The sequence below is a fragment of the Amphiura filiformis genome, chromosome 1 (genome assembly GCF_039555335.1).
Source record: "Amphiura filiformis chromosome 1, Afil_fr2py, whole genome shotgun sequence".
Classification (NCBI taxonomy): domain Eukaryota; kingdom Metazoa; phylum Echinodermata; class Ophiuroidea; order Amphilepidida; family Amphiuridae; genus Amphiura; species Amphiura filiformis.
Window position 1 is genome coordinate 96663678 of NC_092628.1, and position 21593 is coordinate 96685270.

At 36.3% G+C, this 21593-nt stretch overlaps 1 protein-coding gene and 1 non-coding gene across 2 annotated transcripts; both read right to left on the minus strand.

Moving 5' to 3' along the window:
• Window positions 1-4033: 4033 nt before the first annotated feature.
• Window positions 4034-4107, minus strand: Trnat-cgu (transfer RNA threonine (anticodon CGU)). Its single transcript has one exon. It is a non-coding gene; the product is annotated as a tRNA-Thr (tRNA).
• A 3002-nt stretch (window positions 4108-7109) lies between these two features.
• On the minus strand, window positions 7110-17357 carry LOC140167732 (equilibrative nucleobase transporter 1-like). Its single transcript, XM_072191029.1, has 9 exons — window positions 16825-17357; window positions 15008-15131; window positions 14542-14634; window positions 14064-14298; window positions 12360-12539; window positions 10904-10993; window positions 9726-9918; window positions 9500-9623; window positions 7110-7633 (listed from the first exon to the last, which is right to left on the minus strand). The coding sequence occupies exons 1-9, from the start codon at window positions 17121-17123 to the stop codon at window positions 7532-7534; spliced, it is 1440 nt and encodes a 479-aa protein (XP_072047130.1). The 5' UTR covers window positions 17124-17357; the 3' UTR covers window positions 7110-7531.
• Window positions 17358-21593: the final 4236 nt, after the last annotated feature.

Here is a 21593-nt window from a genome sequence, read left to right on the forward strand (position 1 = left end):
TTGAATGAGCAATGCCCATTCTCTTTCAATTGCGAATCTTTTGCAAAAAGTTACTATTTTCGCCTGTTTTGTCATACGGTTGTAAATTCGATGAACTATGACTTTGCTAAAGAGCGCTTACAAATTGATATGTGTCGCAAATAAAATACATCGCAAAATAGGAAAAGCCCAACTTTGATTTACATATTTTACGAATCCAATTACAAAAATATCAACCAGAATTGAATTAAAATTTCAATCAGATGACGGATCATTTGTTAGAAAATAATCAAATTCTGAATTCATCAACTCCGCACCATCATGACCAGGAAGATTATTCTGCTTTGGTAAAGTAAGTATCTTCTTTGGAAGACCACGAGTTAAAATTAAATTTTAAACTGAAATAACAAAAGCTCAACTTTGAGTTACATTTTTTAAGAATACAATTACAATTTAGAAGTAACTTAAAATTTTTAATCAGATGACGGAACATTTGTTTAAAAAATAAATAAAATTCCAAACGTTAATATTAGTGAAATACTTAGAAGAAGCTTACCTCTAGACTCTTTTGCTGCTAATTTGAAGATTATAAGAACACATAGCTCTTACTAATGGTGTAGGCCTACTGTGAAATATACTGCCTCATCATATAACTCGATATTCTAACAGTATTATCTGGATGAAATAAACAGCAGCCGAGCAAATCGTACTCTATATAAATACGTTGTAATTATAGGTAATGATAATCAGCAGCCAATCAGAAAAGCTGTTAGAAAACATATCAAATATAATAGGCATATATTTATAATTGCTTTTATGATAGGCTGCTATATATATTGCGAACAGAAAGTACCCGGACACTTAAAACAAAAGCCATTGCATGATAAAGATAGATGGAAACTTTTGTTTTGCGTTAAGCAGGTGGTGTATGACGTGCAGTCCCTAAATTCAGTAAATTTTCATCGTCAACCGTGTAATTGAATGGGATTATTTTGAAATTTTAAAACGCTTGAAATATCACAAACAAATAGGCCTATGTTGATAAATAATATAAATACAAGCTAAAACCGTTGGGGTTCGATAATGAACCCCACAAAACTAACCGAGCATATGGAAAATGCCATACGGCCGGGCGGTTTCACGAGTTGCCGGCTCGATCATGTCATCCGCCGCCTGGCGTTAAGACTTTTTCAACGCATGCGTGTTCGTCTCCTACGCCTTCGCTGTACCATTCCATTCACTGTGTGGAGTGAGTGGAATCTCTTGATCAGATGTTATTATTATATTAACCTAAACAACCAATCATATTCCATCGGTTTACTACAGAATATAATATATTGCATACAAAATTTTTAAAATGTTAAAATGTATTTGTGTACCTAAGTATTACGATACCACACATTCTTGAATTAATCGTGACGTAATTCCACTCGCCCTTCCCATAATTCATTGCAATTCCTGATTCGAACTGGGCAGCTTTGTTTCCAATGGACATTTTATTGTAAAATGTCATTGTACAAGGAATAACATTTAAAAAAAATTCCACATAGCCCCCGAATGAGAAGTAAATTATCTTTGTATATTTGTTTGTAATCACTCAAAAAGCATTTTGTGTGAATTTTACATCCGAACTAGGTGTTATTAAATTTTTATGAGCCTTTTTATTTTACATGTAAAGTCTATGGGTGTAACGATTAGAAATGGATGGCAATATTGAAAAACCCTAATTTTTGGCCATTTTAGACACTAAAATGCCCATAAAAAAAGAATAGCACATAATTCGGATGTAAAATTTACACACAATGTTACCTGAGTGAGTACAAACATAATTAAATACATTTCATTCGGGGGCTATAGCAAAAACAAAAAAATTTCCTATACCTTAATGGTTATGGTACAAAGGTGTGGGGTGTACAGGGTGTAACAATACAGGGTTACAGGGTGTAACAATAATATTTGTAAAATTTTGAAAATAGAATGACACAAGCTTTGTTGCAATAAAATCGATGGTATATAAGTGAAGATATGGCCAATTATGTAACCTAGTCTTAAAACCGCTCAGGCGGTGATGGAAGCGATATCGCCAATTTTGAGGTCGCCATTGGATTAACACATAATCATGAAATCTTCACAAACAATTCTAAATTTTTTATGTGGTGTCAAAGCTAAATTATCTTACTCTAAAACCGTCGGGGTACGACAGTGTACCACACTGCAAGTATGTTAATTTTCCATTTGTAATTGCTAACCGTGTATTTTGAATCGGGCTGTCAGCCTTGTATCTTCGCCAGCCTCGTACGTCACGTGTTGCGCTTCCTATGCCGCCTGAAACCGCTACGTCAAGGGCGCAGTCTTAGCTCTCAAATGCCGTTTGTACTGTTCAATTTGCTTGTTTCCATTTCGAGATGTTTATTTAACAAGGAAAGAGAAAAATCACAATTGTGCCACTTTTACTAGGGAAGAGAGCTGTACATGTAAATCAATGTGATAGCTGATGTTGATGCGTCTAATGCACGAGCCCCGAAGGGGAAGTGGGGGGCATTAGACGCATCAACATCAGCGCGCGTGCATTATTTTGTCTAATTTCTCTCCCAACAAGTAATACGCGTTCATTAACTTGTGCAATTTTTGTTTGTCTTTTAACACTAAGAGAACAGCATTTACCATGATAAAATTATTGACATGCACATGTATTTAATTTTACAGCAGAATGTGAAATATCTCTTTATCGTTTAATCTTTAAAGTGGAAAAAGAAAATCATTATTCCTGCATCATGATAAAGCAGTAAAAACAGTAAGCAAACATTGTATTGTGTAATTGATGCATTCTTTTGGATTTTACGAAGGAACTCTTGATAAACTTGATGCTATCACTGATTTACATGTAAAGCCTTCTTCCCAAGTAAAAGTGGCACAATTGTGATTTTATCCTTTCGTCGTTAACTAAACATATCTCGAGAATAAAACAAGCAAATTGAACAGAACAAACAGTATTTGAGAGCTAAGACTACTCCCTTGACGTTGATGTAAGCATCATGCCACAACGGTATTTTCTAATTGCCAAAGAGGGCGCTTTTCCACTCACACAATTTTTTTATAGACAGGCTGTAGAGTTGAACCATGGACAGCTCTTATGATAGGTAGTTTTAACAACGGTATTCGAAATGGTAGAAATGATTACATAATAGAATATTTCCTTGAGTTTTTGAAAGTCACAACTAAGCACTGATATAACAACCTCATTTACTAGAAATCGTGGATTTCAACCCCAATTCACGTTGGAAGAACGTATTTTTATGGTTGTGACATTCGGTAGCACATGAAGTCAAGCAGAAACCATAAGATTGTTTATAGCTCATTTTCACTCACGTCTTCCATCAAGCCATACAATTACATATGACTATGAAAATTATGTAGAATTTTTGAACTGAAATGCTGGCATTAGTGGTCGCCCCAGAACAACTAGAAGCCCAGCTGAACTTAATTTCAACATTTAATTGTTTTGTACTTATGGATGCAAAACCTGTTCTCAGGGGTATGATATGCGAAATCACTTTATTTATAAGATAATTTGAAAGAAATTTCATGACTTCATTAAAGAAATATCATATTATTATTAAGTTTTTTTATGACGAAACACCACTTATAATTCTTTTGTGTCAGTTCTTTGATGTTTAATGCACGATAAGCATATCTACGCGGTTCAAACTTGATATGCGCAAACATGGCAAAAGTGGCCCAACACGTTTTTTGGATGTTTTAATTAATCGGACATAACTTTTGAACCCATGCTAGTAAAGAAACCAACTAAAAGTCTTCTTTTACTAAGATATAACTGATTGTATTTTCCTGAGAAGTCAAAATGCAATTGTAAAAATTTTATTGTTACACCCTGTAGTATTATGGCGTTGTGTTTGGGGTGTTATTTTGCTACATTAGTGGAACCAATGTTTTTTTAGCATTACACCTCAAATAATAAAATAAGAATTGGTTCTATGATGCAATTTTATCAGTTTCGCCGTCGAGCAATGATTAAAGGAGGAAAGAGGAAAAGTGATCCCGCCCGGGAATTGAACCCAGGACCTCTGGTTTACGAGACCAGCGCCTTAACCACTTGGCCACGGGAGCTTCATGATTAAGCAGACTGGGAATTCAACCTATAAGCGGTCACTTAGCCCTACTTCCTCCGTGTAAGTCATCCCGATGTGGCTCGGGCTTGACAAGCGTAAATAATGCCGTCCTCACTGTAGAGGGACATAACATGAAAAACAGCGGCTTTTTTCGACGGGAATAAGCAAACTATGATGCAATTTTAGAATTGGTTCTATTTTTCTATATGATCAAAGGAGCCAAAACTCACAATTTTGCCCTCATCGTTAGGAACAAAAACAAAAAAGTTAATTGTAGTATTGTTATACGGTGTTTGGTTTTGGTTAGGTTAGTTCTATTTGGTATCAAATCATGGATCGCCTGATATGATACCAGAATAAGTGCGACCTCATAAAGTTGAGACGATTCTCAAAATTCTACATATGCACAAAACATCTAGTAGCCTATACTCAGGCGGGAAATGTTAGGCTTTTACCACAACGCCGAAAAGTAGACCCACGTTAAGAGTGCTATTAGTTGACCTGCCTGTCTATATATTAGATTAAATTTGTATTTAAACTTGAATAATTCCTGATGCTTCTGGGGAGATGTCACAAGACAATTCTCAAAATAAAATAATTTGATATCAATCCGCGATGTTATAAGTCCCGCCGATTACGAGCTGATCAAAGTATATAGTCGTGGGGGATTTTGAGCAGGGAAATGGTCGATTGTCCGAAGGTTCATTAGTCCGAGAACCCAATAACCTAAGCCATTAATCATAACCATACACATAATCCTAACTCATATAATCCTAACCATAACTTTAACTCCTAACCCTAACCCGAACACTAACCATAACCCCAAATGCTAACCCAAACCTAATCTTATCCGTAACCTATTCCTAATATTAAAAGCCCTAAATCCGAACTTTACCCCTTTTCAAAACAATAACCCTTTAGACTATAATGAACTGTTTGGTGTCATTAAAAAAGGATTTCACGGCAGAATAACTTTAATACCAAAAATCCACTGAAATCCATCTTGGGGAAATTCTGTAAGTGTTTCAAAGGTAGCAATGTACAGGGTCAAAATTTGACAATGTTCCGAATGTTTTACTGTAAAATATATACCAATGGTTCTGTCAAGTCCCAAGGATTACAATGTATAGTTTGCACTACCTGAATGAATTATAGTTCAACTCATAGCTACATTACAATAAACATTCAAAGTCATATGGGAATCTCATAATGCTCCTACTCTTTCAAAATGGTGTCAAATTGTTAATCTTATTGTGCATTAACCCAAAACGCATTGGTGGCAATGTTAATGTACGACATATAAATCATAATTAGAGGGGAAAGTATAAAAGGGTCCACATAGTCTATGGGAATCGGTCCTCTATTATAGTCAATCAACATTTTCTGTTTTCAGTGTGTTTTGGTATGACCAAACAAGTGATGAATTAAACGAAACTCTGAGAATTCTGAAACGTATGCCACAGAATGGCCTTGAACCACTTTAGGCTTAAATTGTATGAATGAAATTATAATAAGACGTAGATGGTTTTAATGGGCACACACCACTAAATAATCGCCCCATTGAAATACACGGGAAAATACAAGAAAGTAAGTTTGTTTTTCTACCCCATGTAACAACATTTTTAATATTTTGATCAAACCAATGTCTTAAATAAAGATTAAACTTTTATTTAAATTTAATTTTTTGGGACAAGTTAAGACAAACTTGAGAGATACGAACTCCTGAACAGCGCCATCCCGAATTTCAGCCGACACGCTCGCCTCCTTACCAGTTCCGGGCATGATATTGTTCCGAGGGCCTATTACCCATGCACATTCGATTCAGAAAATTTTCTGAACAGATATGTACTGTTGAGCTCCTATTCTATCTTTTTTTTCTTTTTAACCAAGAGTCACTCAAATTTGGTTCCCTCGGGACGCCGATATATTTCGCATAGGTGCTATTTTTTACCGGAACTTTGAAAGGTTACACCAAATGCGGAAGGATTTAGTGTAGTGCACCCTAATACGTCTCACGTTCACGACTTTATTATTCAGAGCTGTGGTAGCCTGCGACCTGTATCCACAAGCCTTCGGAGCCACTGGTTTATTCCGTGGTCGTCACGTGACCGGGCACGTGACTGCTGGTGTTTCTAGGGTCACATGACTTGATGATGCTGTCATAGCTGAGAGAGATGATGTACTGGTCCTGGTGCCTGTTCAGATTACCGTTTCGTCTCTTGATGTAAATGGCTTTGCGCACTCTCCTACGGTACCAGTCGCTTTCGCGGTCCAGAACGCGGACATTGTCCCAATCAATGCGGTGCTTAGCCCTTATAGCGTGCACTCCAACCAGAGAGCCAGGTCTTTCGTGTTCCCTGAGTCTATTTCTTAGAGGGCGGACACTCTCACCAACATAAGTGGATTCACAATCATCATATTGGAGGCCGTACACTGCACCTGATTTATCCAATTTGTGTGTGGGATCTTTAGGTGACACCAGCTATGCTATGAACGAAGTGAGTTCTGTGGCTATTATGAGTTGTTATGAGATCTGAACAGCCGTTGGAGGCTTTCAGCCACTCCCTCTGCGTACGGGAGAGTCACATTGTCCTTGTTGGGGTGGTCAGTGTCTTATGTCTTATTCAAATCCTTACCAAATTCTAAATTTTAACCCCTGTATAAGCCTAGCCCCTTCACGAATTAATTTTCCCATGAAGGATTTTAATGTAATTTTGGTATGTTGTTGACGACACAGTGTGCTTCTGATGACACCGTCATATCTTGTTCTACCATTTTGTTCTGGGTATAACGTTGTTTTTCTTTCAAAGATATTTTTAATATCCAAAGTCATTAGGTCGCTTATTTGAGCATTGTAGTGAATTGGGAAAACATTTATTGGTGTAGTTGGAAGTTAGTAAGGCGAGGGCAACTGCAATTAGGATTAATGTATAATCAGAGTATATAATCAAGCACGGTCATTCACTTCCAAAAAATAATGGTCACAAATAAAATATTTTATTCTCTAGTTAATATAGTTCTCTTGGTCAAGCATGCTGCCATGAAATAATCAGTTACTCTTTTAGATTTCGTCGAGAACCATATTGCATGAATTATAACTTTATATGATATAAAGTGTCCATCACCCCTGATCACTACCGCAAACGACTTTTCACTCATCACATTAGTATAAAGTCATATTCCATATATAATTACAAAAGAGCTGATTCATTTTTCTTCTCGATCTCGGTCGTTTCAATCTACTTGGAACACTTCTTAGTAGCGATATAGCGACCTACATTTTTCAGTAGCCTGTTACAATTTATATAGAGCGGCTCTTTTCAGGGCCACTTATTATTCATTGATAACATATTCATTGACACAAGAGGATTGAGACTGAACTTTAATGTTATCGATAAAATCTCCTTGCAAAGCACATATTTTTATAAAGTATTTGCTTTTTTGTTCAATCTTCTGGCATGGTAGGTGACATATACAGGCAAGGCAATAGTTGCGGCACAGGCTATCAACATGATAATGTTCATCTGAAAGAAGAAGAAAAAACATGAAAGAAAATTTAATACCAATCAGTTTTTATGTTTGTAGAATGGTGTAGCCTGCTTCTTTCAATGTAACTTTGGATCCTCTTCAAATGACCAGAATTTATAAGCTGATTATCTCCTGTTATCGCTTATTTGTGATTATCTTATGTTTTCGAATGTACAGCTCAGGTGACTTTCAGCAGTTCTGACTTTCAGTAATACGTGACTTGAATAGTGTCTTTGATAAATTAGTGACATCAAAAGAGACTACATTTCGCTTAACAAGACCAATACGACTTTTAAAATAAAACGGTAAGTATACCCTAATTTTGAAAGCAATCAAGTAAATAATGAATATACAATACTGACAGAAAATATCCAACAATCGTATCCCTGAAATATTAGGATACAATTGCCTTAAAGAATATGTAATATTACACATAGTCTTTTTCAAATTAATTGATTGTGATAACTCACTTAGTCAAACATAGACTTCTCCGTAGTCCACTTGCCCATTTTGCATACTCTGGCTATTACATTTAAGCATAAAACTCTGATTTATATTGATTTGTGTGCAACTGATAGATTTTCACATCTGTATCTGATCTTTTCAGTCACCGCACTCCCTCTGTTTGTTAGCTTCCCAAGTGGACTACTGACTTTGCCTTGTGGTTAAGATTTTTAACACGGGACTCTATGGAGAGTTAGGCCAATTTCTGGCCTAACTAAAATTGGCCATGATGTAATGCATCTTTAAATGGATCTGCCTTGTGATTGGTCGCCCATATCTCGCTATGGTTTAAATCTGCCGGGCCCGCGTCATTACAATTAACTACACCGTACACATAGTATCTGTGGTATTTGCGGCGCTTTTGTGTTGACGCGAAAGTTAATCTCTCATCAAACATCTAGCGCGTCTTGTACTATACCATGCTTAGTAATTGTGGTTAATGGACTGATAAACTAGTATGCTTGACAGTGTGTTTTTAGAGAGCAAAGTCCAGGGGGGTAAAGTTCTGCTTAAAATTCAAAGTCCATAGTCGGATTTTCGTGGTTCGCTATCAATACGCCGGTCGCCGCCAACTACAGAATTGTTCAGCGTGAGCCATTATAATGATGCAAGATAATGTTGCATTCAATTACTTTTATTGTCACTAATCATCTGATATTTTTAACTCTTTATTACCATTTTTACAATCAGGTCCCAGGAACAGGTATTTTTACAATAATCTTTATCTCCCTGGTTTAACGAATAACTCATTAACATGGACAAATAACACATTTCGAAACTGCCACAAAATGTTGGAGAAAGACATTCAACAATGTAAATTATTGAGCAACATGCAACCCAATGATGAGTTAAAAGATGAGCGACAACATACCATTTGTCTTTGTCGGATAATGTATACTGCTAATATTTGATACAAATTGATTTTGTAGTATTATAACTTGGTATAGAACTTAGACAAATCATGATAATTATGCTAAGAATACATCTAGCAAGGAAAGTTGTATCTGTGGTCAGCAGTCAGCGTGGTCTTTGTAAAAATCATTTTAAATTTGAATGTTGCACTATTTTAGCTCAAAATGAAGGGGGGAATTCTGTATTTACCGGGCCAATTGGAGGGCTAGATGTTGAAATTTTCTTTTGGGTTGATTTTAGGGGATTGAAACGTTCTTTGGGGGGTTTGGGTCAGCAAACCAAATCATTTCGGGAATTAACCACTTAACACCCCCTTTTTATTTTTGTTTTATTTTTTCTTTAACTTTCAATCAGTTGAAAACATCGTATGTTCTTCCTTTTACCCCTCCACACAAAGACCACACTGTCCGTGGCGGTGACACTAAAGTGCCCGGTAAAGTACATACCACGAGAAAGTTATTATTGAGGTACTTCTGCGTCATGATATACAAAGGATATTGTAAAAGATCGACAGTGGCTCCAAGTAAACCAATAACACCCGTCAATGTTCCATAATATCGAAATGGAAACCTGTGAAAAAGGGAAAGAAAAAGCTATGAACAATTACTACCAGAAATAGTCCTGAATTTTGAATCAATGCAAAGGTAAGCAAACAAAAGCTGAGAAACTTACACCACAGGCAAAATGCCGAACAATATTCCGAACAAAAAGGCTTTGGAAACTCCACAAAGAATAAATGTCGCATATTGTATCCGATGTATAGGAATAGTGATGAAAATCGCAAACAGTACAAATAATATAGAAGTTGTTGCAAACCCTAGAGCGCTATCTTTAAGATCATCGTATGGTTGGCGATTAGGTTTGCCTGCAAGAATTGTAAAAATTAAACTGAACGTCAGATGGAGGCAAAGTATTGTATGCCGAGGCAAAAGAGAGTGGGAGAGAGAGTCTAGACGGAAGAAATAAGAAATAGGTGGAGGAAGGGAGAGCTGGGGAGAGAGGAGGGAGAGATGGGGTAGCGGGATAGAGAGAGAGAAACAAAAAAGACCGAGAAACTGAGAAATCAAACACTAAAAACGAGATATCAACAGGAAATACATTGTAACTTACAGAATATTATATAAGGATAAAACCCAGAGAAATGAAACATAATTCGGTTAAATTAGCTAGTTGGTATGATTATTAGGCTAATCGTGAGTGAGGAACAGCTATAAACTTCTGGTCACAACATATAAAATTGTTATAGGAACAATTTAGTTTGGTTGTCGCGTTGACGAAGCTGTTCTGGATCGGCATGTGATATCGTAACTGGATAGTAGACGCTTGTTGACATGTTTAAGTTACGATTCTTAAGTTATTAAAAAAATATATTATATACTTTGATCAGCTCATAATCTATTGCGAGCTGATCAAACTATAGTTTTGTAATACGTGCTATTTAACCGTGGATTAATCAAGGCCCATTCAGTGATTTGCTCATCCGGACGATCATCAAAATTCAGATTTTGGTACCTTTGTCATTGTCATAGATGTGCTAACATAACCTGCGAGTGGTTAAGCCGAAAGCCGTGTATTTAAGACAAAATAAGACATTTTACACGAATCTGTAATTTAGATACTGACAGTATTTAAATTAGCTACATGTATTTGAATGGGGCTTCAACTTCGTCAGTACTGCTGTTTTCTTCGTTTTTGTGTCAAATTTGTCATTTCAAAAATACCAAATGGGAATTTGAATGACTTATCCTTCACTTTAAAGCAATTTATAAACAATTTTAAATTGTTTACACTTGCGCTGGGATCATTGAATGGGTCTTCAAGTATTACGCTTGTATATGCAATTTTGTTACCTTTATTTCTATCCAGAATCATACCACCCAGTGGTGAAAAGAGTATTACACCAAACTGAATGAAACCAAACACCTTCGTGTAGTGGTCCACTATAAGTTGAAAAAGTAAACAAAAGTAAATAATAAGGACAATATTAGTAGCTTAATGACCACAATCTAAGGGCCCAACTCCATCAAAACTGTTTTTGAGATATTAAAGTTTTATAGACAGAATGTTTTTATATTCAGGGGACCTTTAATACACGAACATACAGTATTATATACATTTGAAATCATAAATGATGTTTCCATGGCAAAGTGTCATTTCTGCAAGCAGATGTGCTGAAATAGCTACAGAATTTTGGAAATTATCCATTACTTGCACAAGTAGAAGCATGTAATATGTTAGCAAGATAGTTTATTGTAGTGAAAAGCAGATTTCATAGATGAACAAAATTCCTCTTAAACCTAATATTTGTGGAAGAAGGGCCCAACCCCATGGAGTTGGGCCTTTCTTCCATGAAAACCATGATTAAGTGTACGTGGAAGACTATTTAGAGAGTGGATTTTGGCTCATCTTTCACACACAGGAAGAACAGTCTGCTGGCAATAAATGCTGGGTCTAACTCATTTTTGTAAAAAATGGAGTTGGGCCCTTCTTCCACTTAAGGTATCAATTGGTTCCGTGGTAATGACCAGTATAGATAAAATGAAGTACCAGTGTCATTGTTTATTGGTGTATTTATCACATCGTTGCGTCATCGCGTCATAAATCTGTGCCCATACATTACGGGCCCTATTTTGGATGCAACCAGGACCGATTGTAAGAGGTTTCGCCCTACTCTTTTCGAAACTGACTTGAAGTGATATGATTGGCATGGCTCTCTGCACACGAATCTCTTACCACTGCACTAGTGAGGTGTGAGGTGCCAAGGTTGCGATTTTAATCCGATATAAACCTTTACGGAATAAATTGCATATGTTATCTGTATTGCAGAAGCTATAACTGTGACGTCACATTTAGTATGGCACAGGCAGAATGATTCCCATGATTACTCCTTCCCCCGTACTTGAACGTCCTCTCATGTTGGTTTCATACTTTCTGCCGCTTGCTGCTGAGCGGCGTGACGCTTCATCATGTCGCTTGAACTTTTCTGCAAGCAGAGCGGCACACCGCCAAAAATCGCACAGCTAAAAATCGTTTCCTGTACTCGGGAGCACCGCTCCCGAGTTGTCTTGATTTCAACTCCTGGCGATGCTGCAGCTTGGGCAAAGCGGCGTAGCGATCAATATATCGGCTTGCCGCTGGCCACCGCTAGCATTTCTGGTGCGACTGTACAGTAAAGCAGAATCGTTGTCAAAGCGGCAAGCGGCAGAAAAGTATGAAACCATCATCATGGCTAATTTAGACAATTCTAGACGTATCATTGCGCCGGCGCGGAAGTAAGAATTTTATTTTCGATGGTAATTTACTTACCTAGCTGCCGATTTCCACCTGTCATTTCCACGGTTAAAGGATTAAATAATCCTGTATATGAACTGAGTCGCAGTTCTTGCATACAGAACCAGAACATTAGCAGAATAAACGAAGGTGATCGTAAACAAGACTTGATTGTAGGAAATTCTACATCGTACGGATTTTCAGCATATCTATTGTCTGAAAAACATATATATATTGTATTATTTTTTGACAACGTTTTCGGTAGTTACAAGTAGATTGGTACTTTTAATATTATTTTCCTGTCATATTGCTAGTTGTGCGTTAATTAGTTGACCTTCAACCCTCATGTAGGTGACCATTGAAATCCCCAATAAATTCCTGAAGTCATATTCTACCTGAGATCTGCATTTGGGGTTGAAGAGGTAATACCAAAGTAACGTAGGGTTGACATTTTTACCATACAACCACCCACCCCTCCCCCCGATCCCTACCTACATACATGAACACCAATACACCTATCGATGGTCGATGCTCGTTTTTTAGTCCCCCGTCTTGACCTCGCTCGATTGGACAATTAAAAAGTAATATATATAATAATAAATAATATTTAAACGTTTCTTTTGTATTTTTAGTTCAGGTAACTTCAAACAAAGTGATTATCTTCTTCACATGATAATATAACAAACTGATATGAAAACCGAATCTCCTTGCTACAAATTTTACGTTTCTAACAAAGGGTAGAAACAAAGATATCGATAATCATGTCAGTCAAGAGTTTAGGCAGGATAATAGGAAACAACGTGACCAAAACCAAAACCAAAACCAAAACTAAAACTCAATATGTGAAATGAGGGATTGTCACCATTATAATTTATGTAAATAAGATAATGACCACTATGCTCAAAAGGTGTGGCCAATTCGGCGTTCATACGCTGTTCCTGGTATTATATAACACTGGGTGATTGCTTAGGGTATAGGCGTAATAGTTAATTCAGTGACCATATCCAGACTACAGGCATATGATCTTCAGACAGATGATAGACATAAATCTTATGTCAACATTAGTGTATTGTGTTGGTGTGGAAATATTTAGCTCGCAGGGAGCTTTCAGTGCTTTTGAAACTAATTGATATAATTTGACAACCCTTAACGTAAACAAAAACTAAATTTTATGTTTTATTAGGGTGCAGACAACCTTATACTTCACATCGCAAAAATCCATTTTCCAAAATAATGTAAACTGCAGAAGTTTTTAGTATTACCAATTCGCTAAACTCAGTAATTTCTTATAGAGGCTTTTGGCAGAAATTAACCTAGTGATTAAAGCCATAATGAAATTGGTTAATTTTTTTCAAACCTGATTTTTGGCATAATTTAAAAGACATGTCCCAGCTTGCACCTAAATGGAATCAGCCAAATTTATTGTGTTTGTAGGTCAGCGGAGCAAAGTTCAACATAGTCATATTTCATGAATTATGACTTTATGTCCTCCTATACAATGTTAAACTACATTTTAATAACCAGTAGAGTTTTTTTTTTCATTTTACTTTTTATTTTTAAAGAAGCCCTTTCCATCTGTGTATTGGTGGTAGACCATTCAGGTTTTTGGAAAGGTGTTCAAATCCTGAGCCAACAGTGATATCTTTTAAACATAACATTTCTATCGATGAAAAATGCTAAAATTAAAGGTATAATAATTTTACGGTTAAAGAAGCTTAAAGAATGCATACATGTCAATACCTTCTTCAGTTATTTTTTGATTTGCATCTTCATGACTCAGCACAGATAAATCACTCTCTTTTGTATCGTCGTCTTCTCTGTGGTCACAATGGATGCTGCTTTTATAGTTAGGTGGTAATGGCCATGGTATTTTACCGTTTGGTAGTAAGTAAAATGTCGGGATGAAGACGATAACAGTGCAAGAAATTAGAATGGTAAAAGATGTTTGCAGTGGAACACCAGCGTCGTAGGCAAGCTGTCGAGTAGTAACAAATTTTCATTTTTTTATTTTATGCTTTGAGACGACTGGGAAAAGAAAGATTGAAGTAAGATCTTGTAATATTATCTTCATGCTATGTACAAAAAAAAACTCTTATCAGTAGCTACACGGTTACAAATCCGTTACGACTACACCGTATACTGTGGTATTTTACTTAGTGGATTAACAATGGTTAGACTTATATGTGCAAGAGAATTTGTAGTTATTTTTTGTCCTTACTTTAATAAACAGCATGACAACAGCTGATGCGTCGTAAGATCCTGAAATGAGTGCTGCTGCCGTAGACCTGTGTTTCGCAAATAAATTACCGATCTGTAAATATTAAAGTAAATAGTAAGTATACACCATACCTGAGTGTATTATTTGCTATTATTTTCTTCTAATACGGATCACATCATATTGAGCTGTGCAATAATTATCAGTCTTGGAAGATGGTAAAGTGGGGAGGGGCAGAAAGGGGCAGGCAAACAATTTTTGGCAGGTTCAACGGGTGAAAATCGATTTTAGCACACATTTACGGGTACTTTTCAATAAGACCCTTAAAAGGCCTAGTTCAAGGATACGTTCAAATGTACAAAATGTCCTGCTCATTACATCCCAATTACTATCACATCTAGGGGCATTTCGTGATCCATAACCTCATCCCCAACCCCCAATGTTGGGTTGCGTTTACTGTGTATCATACCTGTATAAGAGTAATGTACAGTGAAGTACCTCCGACTACAAGACACATCATCCCTGGAAACAATAAGTATGGTGTCGCTGGGCTTGACATCAGCATCAGCAGAAGACCGGTGACGAGAATAAAACTGAATGAAGAGGATGGTCAGAAATTGTTATATAAAAAAAATAAAAACACACTATATTATAAAGCTGAATGAAGTATGAACATGAACGTAGAGCATTCCATGTGTTCACTTATGCATGATTCTTTTCTTTTGGTCTTCCCTAATTTCTTGGATAAACATTGTTCGGAATAGGTCCAAGGTTCAAATCCTGAATGATCAATGAACTTTTAGTGCGTTTGAATAAACAACAAAATATAATACATAATATTAACTGCCATTTATGTTTATAAATGAGGTTCCAAAACATTTAAACCCACTTTGAAGTTATTTCAAAATTTCATTTACATATTAGTAAAGTATTGGCTTAGTCCATTAAGCATTAGTGTTGAAGAAATCTAAGAAAAAGTCTCAAGAATAAGTTAATTTTTGCTAATTTGAATAAAAGTGACGAAAATTCACTTCGTCCACGGGTAACTCTTTCACCGGCACATCTGACTGTCATCTTGTATGAGAAATAAATCGCTGTTTCTGAGTAATTTTTGCCTTTGTGTATTAACTTTGTCCTCATATTGACGGTTGACCTCATTATACGCAATGGCTAAAATATCAAAGATCGAAGATAAATTAATGAAACTTGTACCTGCGTTACGACACACAAAAACTTGTGAAAATGAATGTTCCTTTTTTTTTCGTTTGACTGTCAATGTCATACACACTATCACCGACTAAGTACGTGATATAGCACAATGTGATTGATTGGATTATCCACACCAAAGAATACCACACAACCATGAAAACAAGTACAAAGTTCAAAGTGAACCTGGTTATCTGTTACTTTTCTTTACAGAGTTTGTTTTTTCTGACACATGGGAATTACGAAATAGACAGTATTATAAACCAGTAGCAACCATGAACGCAAAAAGTAAATACTGTATGTTTAAATCATTCAAATTGTACTTGAAACAATTTAGTCAAAATATTGAAACGTTTATTAAAGAAAACGCGCCATATCTGATACTATCTGAACACGACGTACCATTTCGGTGATTTTTAAAGTTAGTTTTAAAGTATACTATCACGAGCTAGAAAGGCCAAGGCCAAATACACCCTTTACTCTTTATTTTATCTCCTGATTTATTATTCTTGTAATTATCAAGAAACTTTCAATCATGTAAATTTGGGAAGTGTTTCCTTCATTGGGAATGATAAAATAACGTCTAATTTACATTTGGACGAAATGGATTTTCGTCATTTTAATTCAAATGGGCATACTAAACTTATTCCTATAAGGCACTTAGATTTTTGTCCACCACGAATGCTTAAATACGTTAATTGTATGTAAATGACAAACTGAAATTAATTTGGGAATTAGTAAAAAACTGTTGTCAAATGTAGGTGTATTTTTTTAACCACCCTGTAGTGGGGACTGATATTTTTAATTATTTCTTATGGTTGTGTTCATTTATGTTGGTACTAAGGTTACCGTAAACTGAGCTTGGCATAAACGGAAAACTGTATTCAAGTTTAGTCAATTGATACAGCACTTAAAACAAAGAACCTGGGGAACATTCTAAGCGAGTGAGTATCAAATCCAGACTAAGATACCCCAAGGAGGTGTTTTAGGCCCACTCTTTTGCGTCACTTGTCTGTGTCAATGGAATATCCAAAAATTATTAAAGTAGGTTATACTATTTTAATATTACAACATACTTACTGTGATAGGATGCGAGTTAATCTGGTCCCAAACCAATCAAACACGATTCCAACTGGCAGCAAAAATAGAAACGCTGTGGTAGAACCGATAGTATAGACAAGGTTCAAATTTGCATCTTGTTTGTCACACACAACAGACTCAGTTATTCTGGAAGTATCGTTGTGAACGCATAAATCGAAATAATAGCTTTCTTCTTTCAGAACATATACTAGAGAAGGCCATCCGTAGAATAGACCACCAAAAAATAGCATTTCACATATTGCCAATATAAATATAACATGGTATCTACACGGAGCCATTATAGTGGTGATTAGATATTGGATCAGTGAGAGCGATCCGGTCGTAGCTTTAAGTAATCAATATGAATGATGTATGAATACGCGTGTAAGGTCACCCCGACACACACCCCAACATGTACACCCCCACATCACACACAACTCACTCCAAGTATTTTGATTTGAAAACCTAGTTGTGTTGAGTCACGAGATAAGCTGTATACAAAACCAATCCTGTTATTCAGTCGAATAATCACAGTTCCCTGAACCTATTCAAACGAGTCAATCAACTTAACCAGTAGGTTACGCTGTATATGCTTAGAAAGGTCACAGTTTCTGTGCATGAAATATCGTATTTGGTATTAATTCCGAAATTTGTCTAAAAACCCTTTAAATTATTTTCCTTCAAACACTGTGTAAACAATAGATGTGATGAACTTCTTGTACAAGAAAAATGTCTCAATAACCATGACAATGTGTGATATCAGATACTAACGTAATTTTTCTTTTACATGGGTGCCCTATAATGTGTGACATCAGATACTAATGTTGTTTTTCCTGTACACGGTTATCCAAAAATGTGTGACATTAGTCTCCTCCGCAGCCAGTTTGGTTACGCTCCCTCCACACAAACAGTCTGCCAATTGCCACTTATAACGCCGTTTCTGATTAGCTACACGAAAGTAGCCGTAGAGCTGTACATACGGGAACTTGATTGACCTCAGTCAGCTGGCGAGATGGCGGGCTCAGATGGCGGGTCAAACTTGCTCATGAATAATAAAGTAGCCGTCTAGCCGATCGACCAATTGAAAGCTTTGTTTGACGTCAAGCTGGATGACGTCGGCAGAAAACCGTTAGCGAATCAAAAAGGACCAGTTCGTGATCATTGGCAGACTGTTTGTGTGGAGGGAGCGGAACCAAACTGGCTGCTGTGGAGACTAGTGTGACATCAGATACTAATGTTGTTTTTCCTGTACACGGTTATCCAAAAATGTGTGACATCAGATACTAATGTTGTTTTTCCTGTACACGGTTATCCAAAAATGTGTGACATCAGATACTAATGTTGTTTTTCCTGTACACGGTTGCCCATTTATGTGTGACATCAGATACTAATGTTGTTTTTCCTGTACACGGTTATCCACAAATGTGTGACATCAGACACTAATGTTGTTTTTCCTGTACACGGTTATCCAAAAATGTGTGACATCAGATACTAATGTTGTTTTTCCTGTACACGGTTGCCCATTAATGTGTGACATCAGATACTAATGTTGTTTTTCCTGTACACGGTTGCTCAATAATGTGTGACATCAGATACTAATGTTGTTTTTCCTGTACACGGTTGCCCACTAATGTGTGACATCGGATACTAATGTTGTTTTTCCTGTACACGGTTGCCCATTAATGTGTGACATCAGATACTAATGTTGTTTTTCCTGTACACGGTTGCCCACAAATGTGTGACATCAGATACTAATGTTGTTTTTCCTGTACACGGTTGCTCAATAATGTGTGACATCAGATACTAATGTTGTTTTTCCTGTACACGGTTGCCCATTAATGTGTGACATCAGATACTAATGTTGTTTTGTCTGTACACGGTTGCCCACTAATGTGTGATATCAGATGCTAATGTTGTTTTTCCTGTACACGGTTGCCCACTAATGTGTGACATCAGATACTAATGTTGTTTTTCCTGTACACGGTTGCCCACTAATGTGTGACATCAGATACTAATGTTGTTTTTCCTGTACACGGTTGCCCACTAATGTGTGATATCAGATGCTAATGTTGTTTTTCCTGTACACGGTTGCCCACTAATGTGTGATATCAGATACTAATGTTGTTTTTCCTGTACACGGTTGCCCACTAATGTGTGATATCAGATACTAATGTTGTTTTTCCTGTACACGGTTGCCCATTAATGTGTGATATCAGATACTAATGTTGTTTTTCCTGTACACGGTTGCCCACTAATGTGTGATATCAGATAGTAATGTTGTTTTTCCTGTACACGGTTGCCCACTAATGTGCGACATCAGACACTAATGATATTTTTTTGTACACGGTTAGCAAATAATGTGTGACATCAGATACTAATGTTGTTTTTCCAGTACATGGTTGTTCAATAATGTGTGACATCAGATGTTGTTTTTCTTGTACACGGTTGCCCAAAAATGTTTGATATCAGATGCTAATGTTGTTTTTCTTGTACATGGGTACCCAATGTGTGATTTCATATACTAATGTAATGTTTCTTGTATTATGGGTTTCCATTAATGTGTGACATCAGATACTGTTTTTTGTTCCTGTACGCGGTTACTCGCTAATGTGTGACATCAGATGCTAATGTTGTTTTTCCTGTACACGGTTGCTTAATAACGTGTGACATTAGATACTAATGTTGTATTTTTTCTGTACACGGTTGCCCATTAATGTGTGATATCAGATGCTAATGTTGTTTTTCATGTACACGGTTGCCCATTAATGTGTGACATCAGACACATTTGACATTTTTCCCGTACACGGTTGCTCAATAATGTGTGACATCAGACACCAGGGGCTATTTTAGGGGAAGACACTGCAATAAATCAAAATTGGTGCATTTTCTTTCTTTTAGACCCCTGTGGTTCTGCAAATTTAAGCTTTGACATTTTGGATGAACTCCGAAATATAATTCTGATATTGGTCAAATATCATGTCATTTATCTTGTACATGGATACCCAATAATGTGTCCGTCATCAGATGTGCGATATCCTTGGGTAGAATCAAAGAGTACCAACTCCGCCAAGTTTGTGTGTCGCTCATGGACAGCAAAATAGTGTTCAATTTATTTTGTTATGCTTCTGCCAAACTTTGATTCAAGGTGCATGGTTGTTTGCAATCTGCGTGTAACATGTCATACCAAAAACGTGTGCTAAGCGCTGATTGTGCAAACCTATGCGATGCTCAAGCTTAAAAGTTAAAGATGCCAGGTACCATTTTATTTTGGGGTTTAGCCGATAAATGGCGGAGGTAAACTATTTTGCAATCCATGAGCGACAACCAATATTGCAAAATACCAGACCATGTTTTTTAAGTGACTGATAAGAAAACACAGACCACATCATGAATTGACTGATAATCAGTATCATGATCCTCGTTTAATTTTATTCAATAAAATCTCTGAATACATGAATGGTATTAACATTACTGTAAACATTAGCACATGACCATGTATCAAAAGTGGGACCCTTTTTTGCGACACTTTTTTCATAGCTGAAAACATCAATTTTGAGATGAATGGTTATACCATTTTATGTACCAATTATAGGTATGTAAAAGCATACATTGCTGGAAAGCATAAAGAACAGAGATTACACTGACCTAAACCTGAAGTCAATATTCAGGGTGTACTAGAAGATATACAGGGTGTAACAATTAACTTTTTAATGAACATGTGGTATAGTTTGGGAGTCCCTATTTCTTTTCGGGAGTATTTTCTCAATCTGATGACCACATAATCAAACAGAGCTCGAAAAGGTCCACCAAAAATACATACTTTATATAGGGTGTGATGCTGGCTTCTATGTATACAGAGTGATAAAAATTTACTTCACTATTAGACCTAATTAATTATTCAAAAGGTTAAATTAGTGCCAATTAGCTGATTAAATACTTTACTGCTTTCAGTAATAAATAATCATTCCAAACTAGAAAAAATACAATTGACTTGTTCTGTCACTTTTAGACCAATTACTTGCAATGTAGATAAATTGACTGTTTTACATAGAAGCCTATAAGAAAAGGCCTGGACGAGCCTGTAAACATGCTCGTTAGTATAATTAATGAGATGATATTACACAAAGTACATCATTATTTAGTTGCTACAATTACTGACATCAAATTGGTATGCAAAAATCAATTTACTTTTCAACTCAACATAAAAGGTCTGTTAGCTTAATTGATCATAAAATTAATTAACATTAATGGAAAATCCTGGTTTTGGTGGCAAATTAAAATTTTAAAAAGAACTAAGCTTTAAAGCAAAACTAATATGAAGGATGTAAGTATTCATCTTCATTTTGAAAATATCATTATCATTTCATTTTTTTCAAGAAAAATGTCACGCTGCCAGCCTTTTGGGGTCCTAACTTTTGCCACATGGCCATATAGCTCCATATTGCAACATACAGGTTATGAATGTTATATAATTAATATTGGATATGGACACATCAATACAAGCATGGGGCAACAGGATAACATTTATATACCTTACAGGAATTTTCCTTTAGTTTTACCTAATATAGTATCAATTGTCACCTGCCACCACGAAATGAGCGTAAACAAGTTGGTAGTTTCAAAATGCCCTGGGTAGTTGGTGGACTTTGTTTCCTTTGTGAATGGATATACTTCTGGCTTGAACAGGTGCGCGGCAAACAATTTGAAAAGAAATAACATCATTTTCTATTGATATATCGAGGGTTGACAAACAGAAGGCTGTAACTCAA